Below are 13580 nucleotides of genomic sequence, written 5' to 3'. Positions count from 1 at the left end.
TTTCCAGACCCTTCACCATTTTAGTCGCCCTCCTTTGGACATGCTCCAGTTTCTCAATGTCCTTTATGAATTGTGGTGCCCAGAACTGGACACATTATTCCAGATGGGGCTTGACCAGAGCAGAATAGTGGCACTGTTACTTCCCTTGATCTAGACACTATACTTTTATTGATGCAGCCTAAAATTGCATTGGCCTTTTTAGCTGCCGCGTCACACTGTTGACTCATGTTCAACTTGTGGTCTACTTGGACTCCCAGATCCCTTTCACACGTAGTTTCATTCAGCCAGGTGTTGACCATCCTATATCTGTGCATTTCATTTTTCCACCCTAAGTGCAGTACTTTACATTTCTCCATGTTGAAATTCATTTTGTTAGCTTTGGCCCAGCTTTCTAATTTATTAAGGCCATTTTGAATTTTGATCCTGTCCTCTGGAGTATTAGCTACTCCTCTTAGTTTGGTGTCATCTGCAAATTTGATAAGTATGCCCCCAATTCTTTCAGCCAAGTCATTGATAAAGATGTTGAATAGCACTGGCCCCAGGACAGAGCCCTGTGGGATCTCACTGGTCACTTTTCTCCAGGATGAAAAGGATCCATTGTTGAGCACCCTTTGGCTCTTTTTCATCCTGGAGAGAAGTGACCAGTGGGGTCCCACAGGGCTCTGTCCTGGGGCCAGTGCTATTCAACATCTTTTTTAAACAGAGGCTAGATGGCCATCTGTCGGGGATGCTTTGATTTCGATTTCCTGCATGATAGGGGGGTTGGACTGGATGGCCTTTGCGGTCTCTTCCAACTAGCGGTCTCTTCCAACTCTGATTCTATTTGGAACCCACTCTGCTTTTGGTGAAACTTGAAGAGCAATTGACTAGGGTGGTAAGGAATGATTATGAGCTACTGTCTTGAGTCAGTGTCTAAGAACCACCTTGGAGGCATTAGTGAGAGGCAGCACATAGAAGAGACAAAGCAACAACCAAAGCTAGGATTGCAATGCGTGATGGCAACAGGTGGAGAAAAGAGATGAAAACAGCAATGAGTATTTGAATGTTGTAGCAAGACTTCTTATAGTATTGGCACTATTGTGGGGTGCATTTCATCTCCATTTTAAGCAACAAAATATCATTTGGGGATGCTTTGGTTGTGAGTTCTTGCATGGCAGGGGGGTTGGACTGGATGGCCCTTGTGGCCTCTTCCAACTCTATGGTTCTGTCACCTACCAATTATGTAGTAAAGGGAATGTTGGGGAATACAACTACTGGATTGATTTCAGTGGAGACGTTGTGGTGTCATTTGATGGAATACACCAGAGTAATTGACTTTTTGCTCTGGTACACAATTGAGGTCATATCAACAACAAGGCTTTTTTTATGTTTAAACATTTTGGTGAAAAATTAATGTATAGACTGCTTGGCGGAAGTTGAAGAATGAGGAAAATAAGCAGAGACAGGGTGGTATTTTCCTTTCTTTGATGGCTTACCTGATTCACAAGATTGCTTATAGATCTAATCAGAAGCTGAAGGCTGAATGTCAGATGGCTGAAGAAGATCCATGTTAAAACTTGGTGTGTTTTACAAGTTGTACCTATAATGTTGGATATAGGCGTCACTAACATCATTCCCAGATAAATGTTCCCGAGATTTTAATCATTCTGGGGTGTGTGTGTGTGTGTGTGTGTGTGTATGGATATCTATGCACACTGTCATAATAAATTGCTATGCTGTTGTCACTACTGTATACTGTAGTCTTCTACTGTCTTGAGTGGGTGGCTCAGGGTGTGAGATGTAATGGGCATAAAGACGTGGTGCATCAAAAAATGCATTTGCCTGCTTTTGGGGCCTGTCTCATAGACACTAGCAAACTCCAATTTCCTTAAGAACAAATTCTATCGAAGTCACAGTCTGTACAAATTCAGTGTCTTCATAAAAGCCTTTTTCTGCAGCCATCTCATTTTACCATATCCAATCACGCTCCTATTGTTTTCTCTGCCTTGTTCTATGTCTTTACCTTTTTATCTTCATGTTGTTGGTCCCCTAATCCCTTTCCCTGCCTCCTACAACAATCCTGCCATCTGTTTCTCACCATCCCTTTCCTGTGTGAGTGAGTGTGGGGGGGGTCCTCTGACCCTAGATGGTAGGGAGGCTTCCCGAGTACAGGTTTTATTCCCTCAAGACCGAAAGGCCTCAACCCACCATAGGGAGCAGATGGCCTTCCTGCAAATCCCTTGGTCTAATGACTCAGTGACCTAGTGTGACGGTGGCTGCCCTGGAATTTTCAGAAAATAAGGGAAATGCCACTGTTTAAAAACATTAAACAGTGATTGCCTTCTCTGGGGCTATTTATTCAAACCAAAATGATGGATCACAAGTTCTGTGGTGTTTTCATTCTGGCATATAGTTTTTGAAGTCAAGACAAGGCCTTACTTCATCCAGTGCATGAAGCAGACAGTTCGGAGCAAACAAGCAAGCTAACAAAGGAAAACTGTAAAGATAATGCATATGATGCTGGTGCATAAATTATTAATGGCAAACAAAATCTAAATATAATTGACTTTTACTGGAAGCATTAAGAATCGCTGTAAAACTATAATGGAGAGCAACATGTTTGGTTACCTGTTTTTGTGGAACAAAATGAATCTTCATTTAACCTGTGAAACACTCTGAGAGGTTTATTAATTGACTTCACTTTGAGGATTTCTCATTCATTCTGTTGAATTGCTGTTTAACTGTTACAGCTTACGGGCCAGAAACAGATTTTTAGAAGGAATTGTCTTATTCCGCAGGTTTCTGTTGGACCTCTTTTTTCCTGATGATACAGGCTCTTTCTGATCAGGTCACAAATGAACCACTTAATCTTCTTTTCAGGATTCTCTTTATTAATGTGCTGCAGGAAACATAAATGTGATTTCCTTCCTGCATGTGGTTCAGATATATGTCAGGATGTTTTCTCCTCCTCCTCTTTCGTCAAGAGATAAGATGAAACGTGTTACCTAAAATCACATTGTGTTGGCACTAAATAGTAAATGTGACATAGTGTTGGAAATGTAATTTCTCCCTATTTGAACGAGGTTTAAGGGTGGAGGTGTGGCCTCATTAAAAAGCATGCCTGCCACCTGCTTGTTCTGCTGCTTTACTCAGAGGCTGAGAATTTAGTCTCCTGAGGCTCTTGCCTGACGCCTTCCAGCAGCACAAAAGACACAATTATCATTTAATTATCAGTATGGTTTCACCATCTCAGCTGCACTATGGAGCCAGCATCTCAGTAATGCAAATGTAGACATTAAAGGGTAGTGCAAAATGTCTGCTGTGGCAGTGCCGTTCTTGATGTTATGGTTGGCATATGGTACAGTCTGGGTAGGTGTTAACTCAAGACAGCTCCTATCACTGAATCTTATTAATTAGATTTTCTGTTTGCTTGTTTGTCTTCATGTAAACAGGAGGAGGTGAACCTGTTGACGTTATCCAGTGACCATTAATCTAAGGGCAACCTTTATATTACAGTGGACTAAAAACCTAATGCTAAATAGGAAGTAAAACTGTGTAAAACCATGAGCATGTGTTTCTTGAAATATTCTGTTATCATAAACTTTTTCTAGCAGGCTGTATGAAATGAGATGATAGACAAAGGGTACTCATTGCAAATAGATAACTACTAAAACAATAAAATGTGATTTGGAAGTGTTGGTGTTTGATACACAATAAAATTCCATCAGGATTTAACAGGGATAGACAGATCTTTAGAGAGCTGCCATCTACTTCATTGTATCTCTGCTACATTTCTAAATTTGCCTCTAATGGTCCCCAACAATATCTAATAAAAATTCTTTTGTATAGTCTGTCACTTGTGCATCAGTGATTCAGTGGAAGTCAGGAGGAGTAAAAGAGTTTTGCTTAAATTGGAGTATAATCATACTATATTATTAAAAGATTGCCATGGTTCTTGATCGTAAGTGCTGTCCTTGAAATAATTTAGTATGCATTAAAGTCACTTTATAGACATTAACTATGAAGTGATTTTTTATTTAATATGTAGCTCTTTTTTTCCTTCTTTTATCTATAGGTTACCCTTTCTCTGTTTAAAATAGCTGCAGGTGAAAGTCAACCTGGTTTTTTTTTAGTGGGAAAGGGAGTACTTTGCTTTAAAAATTAAGCAGTGGAGGATTTTTATTTTTAAACAATTTTCAATCTAATTTTAATTTTAAATAAATTTTTAAATAATCTAATATAGATGTAGTTTTAAACAATCTAATACAATTTTCAATTATCTAATATAGATAGATATAAAGGTGGAGAGTAAATGGAAGATAATTCTTCAGTGCCTTGCAGAAAGCCATACAAATTTAACATGAAAAGCTCAATTAATGTGCCAATATTATCTTAAATCATTTTAAAGAAGTTTGATTTAGAACATCTCATCAGAGGAATTTTTATATTGGAAATGTGTATTGGATAAAATAAAATCCAAGATAGCAATAGAGAAATAAAACCTCTCTTGCCAGTATGTTTTTCCCCCCCAACGGGGGACTGATGTATGGTTTTTTATACATAACCAGATTTGAACCCAAACTGATTAGCAATTAGGCCACAATGCCTTTTTGTAAATCTAAATGTGTGATTAGAACAATTGATAATGTCCATTCAGGTTTTCTGCAGATAGAAACCATAACTAAATATATGTACAATAATTTTCAACTAAAAGCTGAGCTAAGTGTTGATCTTTTTGTTGCTGAGTGCCTTCAAGTCATTTCCAACTCATGGCAACCATAAGGGGAACCTATTGTTATTGGTTTTTTTTTTTGTTTGTTTGTTTGTTTGTTTTTGGGGGGTTGGCAACATTTGTTTAGAGGGGGTTTGCCTTTGCCTTCTGAGGCTGAGAGAGTGACTTACCTGAGGTCACCTAGTCTATTTCCTTGGCTGAACAGAGATTCGAAGCCTGGTCTCCAGAGACTTAGCCCAGCACTCAAATCACTATACCTTGCTGGCTCTGTTGGTCTGTTACATACCCCGAAATTTCATAAACATGGAGGAGAGTAACACATGTAAAAATATTGTTTTATCCACTGATAAAATGGTTACATATATCAGGGGTGGGCAACTGAGGAGGTGAGGTCAGTTTTCTCCCTGTTACCCCCCCCCCCCAAAAAAAAAAGACAGGCCACACTGGTGTGCCAAAAACCCCAGACCCCATTAAAACATTAAAATATTTGCAGGAAAGCTTTCATGCCAATCCTTCAAGTTCAGGTGTACCACATACATCCTATGGGCTGCATTTGGCCCACCTCTGTTACAAATGCTACTTAGCTTATATAGACACGGCATAGTAATGGATTATAACTTTATGCATTTATAGGTGAGTGAATGGTATTAAATATATCTCTAGTCTTTTATGTTTAATAAATTAATTCATGTTTCTGCAAAATTCTGTAAAATTTGAATTGTATTTCAGCTTCATCCTTTCAGAACACATGTACAGTCATCTCTTTCCCCCATGCTACATATATGGTTATCTAAGCTCCCCTTAAGAGGCAGTAGCTTTTTAAAAAAAAGTTTAATATTTAATTTACAATAGCATTCATTGCAAACAACTAGAATACATTCAGCTAGAAAAATATTTCAAAAGAGAACACCCCCTTCATGCATTTGATGAGTACTGTATATATGGTTATCTAGACACATAAATAGAATAGGAAGCAGAACTCAAAGGATAATGAGGGACCAAGCCAACTGGGGTATTCTGGGAGTTGTGATTGGGAAAGTAACATTACCAAGCTCTGCTAATTAGTAGAGCATATGCTTTACTTTTGGAAGTTCCAGGTTCATATTCTAGCATACCCTGTGAAAATAGGTGGTTAACATGTGGTCTTCCAAATGTTGTTGGATTGCAGCTCTCATCAATTTAAGCTAGCATAATCAGTGTCACATGATAATGAGTGTTGCAGTCCAGCACCAGCTGTGGGGGCCCAGATCTTCATAATTTCTATATTAATGGTTTATTTTTGCCTCTTAGGTAAAAGTATGGATGAAATTAAAAAGCTGCTGTTGTTGGTCTTGGGTTGTGCTGTACAGGTAAGTTTACTCCTAAATACTTACCTTTATAGTATTATTGGCAAAATAATCTAATTTTATTAGCATAAGCTCTGTAAGCCATCTTTCTCCCAAAGAACTGACAAGCCATGATAATACGCAGAACTATTAATACTGAGTTTTTTTTGTACCGTATAAACAAACAGTCTCAGTACTGTATTACAGTCTTCCCTCCATGCTTGCGGGGGTTAGGGGAATGAGACCCCCACGAATATGGAAAAATTACAAGTAAATCTGCCCCCACTCTGAAGCCAGTTAAAGAGAAGAGTGAGTGGGGGGAAAGGAGCAGGGGTACATGTTCCTTTTCCCCCACCCTCCCGTCTCTTTAATTGGCTCCTTGCCCCTTCTCCTTCCCAATCCTCTCCTTGGGCAGCCCAAAGAGACTATTGGGAAAGAGAGGGCAAGAGGTGCCTTGGCCTCTCCAAGACCTTTCTCATCCCCAATCCTTTTCCTGTGAAGTCCAAAGAGAGGATCAAGGAGGCTAAGACAGGAGGTGCCTTGGCCCCTCGGAGACCCTTCTCCTCCCCGATCCTCTCCTTGGGCTGCCTGCATCGAGACCAGGTTTTAACCCTTTAATCATGATCAGAAGGCTCTGGAAATCTTGGCCCAGGACTTGGTGGCATAGAAGGCTATATATCCTTGGAGCTTGTACCTCTTGGGAAACCCGCTACTACAAACTAAGAACACATTGACTTGCCAACACGTGCACACATGCCTGAAAGTGGAAAGGAGGAGGAATGCTCAACACCAAAAGATTGGGCAGTCCATGTGCCTTTAGTATGTGATAATTATCCAGAAGAAGGAACCAGTATTCTAAAGCTAGGTGACTAGGATTCCACTTTTGGCCAGTTTAATCAATCAAAGCCTTGCCAGTTAGGCTACACTTATAACTTATCCTTGTTTCTACTGTATTTAACTTTCGTGTCATGCTTTTGGACTCTGAATCCTGCCTACTTTATCAAGCAAATTATAGCAGGATAACACGTCTTTTTTTTTAGTTTGCCCATAGTACTTGATAATATTGTAGTTATCACATTTTGAATGTAAGTGTTAACACTGCTACTTTGGACAGTGTCTCATTATTTCTGATGTTATTTACTGATGTTGCAGTTTGTTGGGAAATTACCTGTTAAAGTACTGGGTGTGATCCACAGAGAAGCCATTTTTAAAAGCTATGTAAGCCACTGTAATGGAGCCAGTGTGGCATAATGGGTTGAATATTGGACTACAGTTCTGGAGACTAGGGTTTGATTCCCAGCTCGACCATGAAACCTACTGGGTGACTTTGGTCAACTGACATTCTCTCAGCCTCAGGAGAAGACAATGGCAAACCTCCTCTAAACAAATCTTGCCAAGAAAACCCCATGATAGGGTTGCTTTAAGTCAGAAACAACTTGAAGGCAGACAACACACACAGAGAGACACACGTGCCCACAGGCCACTACAAGCCCTTGACTTCAATATGTTTAGGTGGTTTTGGTACAAATGTGCTAAATGAGTTGAAGGTTGCCATTTGGACATTGTGGATATTTTAGGTCTGGAAACGGTTACAGTAAGTTCTCCATGATTAAATGCTTTAATACAAACCACACCTTACACTTGATGCAAAAGAACTGAATGTAAGAGGGAACAAAGTTAAGAGCTGACCTTTTTAGTTGTCTATCAGTGTAAATACTACTCAGTGTTAAAGACTTTGAAGCTTGAAGCTCTGATCTCATATACCCATAGTTCTTATCAGAATCATAGAATCAAGGAGCTGGAAGGGAGAATAAAGGCCATGTAATCCAACCCCCTGCCATGCAGGAATACATAATCAAACTACTCCTGAAAGATGGCCATCCAACTTTTTTTTTAAAGATCTCCAAAGAAGGAGAGTCCACCATTCTCTGAGGCAGTCTGTTCTTCATCGGCTTTTACAGTTAAAATGTTCTTCCTAATGGGATCTCTTTTCTTCTGAAAGAGTTATTAGCACAAATATTCTGTCAATTTTGCATTTTATATAGCTGCAGAAGTTTTACAAAGTATTGAAAGGCAGGTGCAACGTACTCTGGGTAAGGATGAAGTCTGTGTTCTGAAGGCCTCATGTACTGTATCATGACCTTAGGAGATTCATTTGGTTGTAGTGCAGAGTAGGGACTGTCTCGATGTGGAATGATTCCCAATTGAAATCAGGTAAGCTCTCAGTATGTGGGGTTTTCCCACAAACTGTACACCACTACTTGCCAACGGTTTTCCTTAATGTTAATCTTGTCAGAAGCTTTAATGTTTTTATAACTTTAATGAAATCACTTATTTTTCATTTTTAAAAATTTCTTACTTGATTTTATGCCATTTCTTGGCTGTTCTATTATTTTAAACAACTTTGGGAATTTTAGTGGAAAATGAGATAGAAATATTCTAAAATAAACTACTTGCTTCTTCCCTCATTTTTACATAAACCCTTTTGTCATTGCCCCCAAGATTTTCAGAGACAGTTAAAATGCATTGCAGTGTTGATCCTCAATAAATATTTATATAAGTGATGTGCATGCTTTTGTTCCTTTTTGTAGTGTGAAAGAAAGGAAGAGTACATTGAAAGGATAAAGCAGCTTGATATTGAAACTCAGGCTGCGATTGTTTCACATATTCAAGAGGTAAGAGTATCCACTCCTTAAGCTTTTTCTCTCATGTAAAGATCATATTAAGGTACAGTGGTCCCCCGGGTTACGAAATTAATTCGTTCCGCTGCCCTTTTCGTAACCCGGAAGACTTTCGCAAGCCGAATTGCCATAGGCGCTAATAGCGAAAGCCGCTTTTTGGTGCGAAATAGCGCCGAAAAGCACCAAAAGTTTTTTCGTAACCCGAAAAAACTTTCGTAACGCGGAACAGTTTTTTTAAATTATTTTTTTTCGTAACCCGGGAATTTCGTAAGGCGGTGCTTTCGTATCCCGGGGTACCACTGTATTACTGGATTTGTGATTACTGGCATCTGAAGAAATGTTTCCAGGCTGATGGATAAAGATATACTTACCTTGTTACCTGGAGAATAATTCTACCTGTTGATTAAGCAGTGGTGTGCCCTGAGGGTTGGGTCAATGAAATAAGATAGACCTTGCCTCTGAGAAATACATATATTAGATTTACCATTCCATAATTTCTTAAGCATTAGACTTAATATCTATAATTGCATCCCAATGTCACTTTCCATCCTGTCTCTGTCTCTGGATACAGTCTACTTTCATTGTTTTCATTGTTGCTTCAATAGCCCTCCCTCTGCTTCCCTAAAAAATGCCCAACATATACTGTAAGGATCCTCCAATGTAGCTAAACTATGGAGGTGTTGAGAGATGAAAGCCAATGTTTCTTCATACAGCACATAGTTAAACTGTGGAGTTAGAGAGAACAAGATGTAGTGATGGCCAGCAAGGTCAGTGGCTTTGAAATGGGATTAGACAGAGAATAAGGCTATCAATGGCTTCTGGTTTTAATGTCTCTGCTGTTAGAAGCAGTATATCTAATTGTCTTTCTTTGGCACGAAGTAAGATCTTTTGAGGTAGATGCAGCAAAGCTCTGAAGCATTACTTTTTTGGACTGCATCTCCCAGAATCCCATAGCCAGTCTGAAAACCTAACATGTCCAAGCTCAAAGACATACTAAAGCCTATTCTCAATTGTGCCAAAAGTCGGAATTTCTGAATTGCTTTCTGTGGGGTAACAGTCACTTCTGTCCTTTTGGAAGACCAACAAAGAATTTAGAAATAAACTAAGAAGTTCCTTCTCCTTTTCTGAAATCTGTAATCTCTACTTGTAATTGTTGTGTTTCAAATTAGAGCGATTCATTTGGTGAGTTGAGATGTCAGTCTTACCTTAATTTATTCTGCTGACATGATAGAATGAAGAATTTTAGGAGTTTCCTCCCTAATGGCCAAGTTTCCTTTTGATTGGACAAGAGATTTTGTACATTTTTTTCTTTTCCTTTTCCTTATTTATTTATTTATTAGAGTACGTATACCCCACCCTTCAGCCCTAAAGGCTATCAGAGCTTAGACGGTTCCCTGCCCTCAAGTTTACAATCTAAAAAGACATGAAACAAAAGGAGAAGGGAATGGTGGTGGGGAAGAGGATCAGGTCCAGCAGTTCTTCTCCCTCTGAGGCCTGGACCAAGGCAGATGGGACTGGAGTGAGGGCTCTTCTACTTAGTTCAGGCCAGGCCCTGTGGAGCTGGCAGGCCTCACTCTTCCTCTGAGGATGTAGATGGCAAAGGGAAGGCTTATCCGCTTACTTTAGGCCAGGCATTTGGAAACTTTTAATGACAATTTAATTTTGGAAACGTTTAATGAAAATTTAAATTACAAAACAGATTTTGTATGAAATGAACATCTTTGTGCAAAATGAGTTGTTTTACTCCTAGTGTTTTTGCTCAGATGTGCTTTTTGGTGAAATGAAATTTTCACAAGAAATCCATAAAATGTGAAAAATCCTGTGGCAGTTGACTAATTCTTTGGCAGGATTGCATGATATGTTGACACATATTTCCTTTTCAAGAATGAGAAAATTTGTGAGTATTCTCTACATCACTGTTAGTGGTTAGTAGTAAAAGAAGGACCCAGTGTCAAGTTTTTGATTATCACCAAGCTGTTTTGTTGTTGTTGTTGTTGTTGTTGTTTTAATGTTGGTATGGAATCTTGGTTAGTTGCCATTGTGCTTTTAATCATTTGAAGCTTAAAGTGGTTTCTCATCTATCAGAGCTGAAACCAGTGTGGAAACCAAAATTGTCAAATTCAGAAATAAAAATTTGACAAAACAATATATAGAAAACCCAAGTGGTCTTCATATATGGGCAGATAGTTCATGCAGAAATTGCAGTGGTAGGCTGCTGGGATATGTTTATCCTCTTTGACTGCAATTCTAAACAGGACATATTGGGAAGAATCCTCTTATTTTCAGTAGAACTGAAAGCATTTGAATCAAGACACAGGATCAAGATACAGAAATTGCAAACACTATCAGACAAATCCTGAAAAGAAGAAACTTATCTTGTCATTATTAAGTGGCATCTCAATCTACCATTAAACTAATCGCTCCAGTTTTTGTGTTTTTCTTCTTGCTTTTAGGTAACACATAACCAGGAGAATGTATTTGACTTACAGTGGCTAGAGCTACCGGATGTGGCCCCAGAAGAGCTAGAGTCCCTGTCCAGAAGCATGGTTTTCCATCTTAAGAGGCTGATTGATGAGAGGGATGAGTGCACAGAAGTACGGTTAATATGATTTCTGTAGTCTGTCTTTAATATAATACTGTTCATTCAATGTATCACGTTGGACTTGTCATCTAAACTTTTGCCACATATAGATTTCCTTTACAGAATGATGGAAGGATAGACAGACAGACAGATAGAATAAGCCTTATTTTGCATCTACCCTGATATGAATTAACAAGAGGAAATAGTAACAGTCTTTGCATTTATATTAAGCCGTGAGCCCATCTTGGCTGGGGGATTCTGATAGATTAGTCCCAAAAGTGGCATTTCCAAACTCTCCATTAAAAATATAAGGAGAGTTTCTTGGTTTCTGTTTGCTTTCATACATGCATTTGAGCCATACAAATGAAGAGATCAGAATTTTGGACTATTTCAGATTACAGCTGGAATTTTATATCTTTTGAATCCCTTCCCTGGTAAAGTGTGCCTTGGGAAGTGTTCTCTGTGATAAACTGGTATATCTGAGAAGAGAGGCATGAATTAAACCTCTCTTGTTAAGGCAGATGTGGAACTTCTCGTGTGTTGGTGTATGCAACACCTGTATCAATACACCTGTATCAATAGCCCGAAATGGTACATCCACAATTTTATTACCTTCTTCTTTGTAATCTGTAAATTTCCTTGAAATTACTTACTTTCCCACCTCAACATGGCCTCCATTCCCTTTCTGTAGTCAAGCAGTTTCCCTCATGAATTTAGCACCCTCTAGACTTTAAAGCTCTCCCTTTCTTTCTTGCCGGATAATTTCAAGGTAAGGGAGCCAAACAACAGGGTCATCTTGTAAATGTCTTCTGATGTTAAGAGCAAAGAGGTGTGTAGATGAGAAGTGCTAAGCACTTCCTTTCACTCTCTTCCACTTCTCTTTTCTCTCCATTATTTCTCTCGTATTTGTCCTCTTCTCCTTCTATGGACTGTTTTCCCCCAGTTCCAGCACCTTTCTCCCACTTTAGATTCACTTCTAGTTTTCATCTCAGTAGAAAGAGAAACACTTGAGAAAAAGAGTTGTGGATAGGTGAACTGCAAGATGCACATTGAGCTTGTTGTTGTTATTTCTGAATTACGGTGAACCTAAGGTGAAGCTATTGTGATGTTTTCTTGGCAAGATTTGTTCAGAGGAGATTTTCCATTGCCTTCCTCGAAGACTGAGAGAGTGTGATTTGCCTAAGCCTGGAGGGAGTGAGAGGGCGGGTCCAATCACCATCGGGACTGCCCTGAAGGGACACAGCCCTCCCTCCACGGCCAACTGTCATTGTCCAGCCTGGAGGGAGTGAGGGGGTGGGTAGGGGCTAATTTTGTATTGCAATTTTTATTGTACACCGCTATGATCATTGTGGAATAGAGGTCTATAAATAAAACATATTATTATTATTATTATTATTATCATCATCATCATCATCATCATCACCCAATGGGCTTTCATGACTGAGTGGGGAGTTGAACCCTTGGGCCCAAACAGATAGGCCCAAATAAAGCTGTTTAATGGTATGCTGTTTAATGATGCATGCATTCTAAGAGGCGGAAGCTACGCCAAAGCCACGTTCCAGTTCTAAGGACTGGAGTGCAGTTTTGGCTCAGCTTCCAGCCTCTTAAGATGTGTGTGTCACTTAAACAACATACCTCCAAAGTGGCCTGAAGCAGCTTTATTTTGGCCTGTCTGTTCTGGGCTCTTGTCTCCTAGTGTCCTAGTCCAGCACCTAAACCACTATACTACACTGACTCTCACCAGTAGACTCTTCACCACCTACTAAATCCATATTTGAGATAGCCTTACATTTAAGCCTTGCAGTCTGTTGTAGCATTGGTGTAAAGGATTAAGACTCCTTTTCACTTCTACCTTCATGTTTAGGGTACATGTGTGAATGAACAGGGAGTAGTTCCAGAAGGGATACCTCAGGAATGGAATTTTGCTTCTGAATTCTTCCATGTGCAGGGACCATGCTGAGAAAGAACACAGTAGGCTGGTCAGCTGTGTCATTATATTTATATTAATAAAACCTGAAGTATGTTCAGAACACAAAAGTTCTCTTCTGCAAGCTATTGGCCCATGCTGTTTCTTAATCCATCACAAGATTTTTTTTCCATATTGTTTTCATTAAAAGCTGCAGTTTTCACTAATAAAAATGACCTTACAAGGAAACATCATACATTCTAGTAACTGAGCCAGAGCACATTTCCAAAGACTTCAGATTGAGATAAAAATTTTCAGCCTGGGAGAAAGTCAAACAGTCTTAAGGATGTATGGAGTAACCATAATTCTCAAATAC

General features: G+C 39.3%; 1 protein-coding gene across 1 annotated transcript in view; it reads left to right on the top strand.

The window, feature by feature from the left end:
• The window catches only part of CCDC88C (coiled-coil and HOOK domain protein 88C), a 138703-nt gene that overhangs the window by 73048 nt on the left and 52075 nt on the right, over window positions 1–13580 (top strand). The window contains exons 5-7 of the mRNA XM_089522400.1: window positions 6002–6060; window positions 8628–8711; window positions 11171–11311. Of these exons, the coding sequence (XP_089378526.1) occupies window positions 6002–6060; window positions 8628–8711; window positions 11171–11311 (284 nt within the window). The remainder of the gene's footprint in view (window positions 1–6001; window positions 6061–8627; window positions 8712–11170; window positions 11312–13580) is intronic.

This window comes from Sceloporus occidentalis, unplaced genomic scaffold, assembly GCF_023333645.1.
Source record: "Sceloporus occidentalis isolate IW3139 unplaced genomic scaffold, rSceOcc1.0.p SCAF_4, whole genome shotgun sequence".
NCBI lineage: Eukaryota > Metazoa > Chordata > Lepidosauria > Squamata > Phrynosomatidae > Sceloporus > Sceloporus occidentalis.
This window is presented reverse-complemented; position numbering and strand designations above follow the sequence as displayed.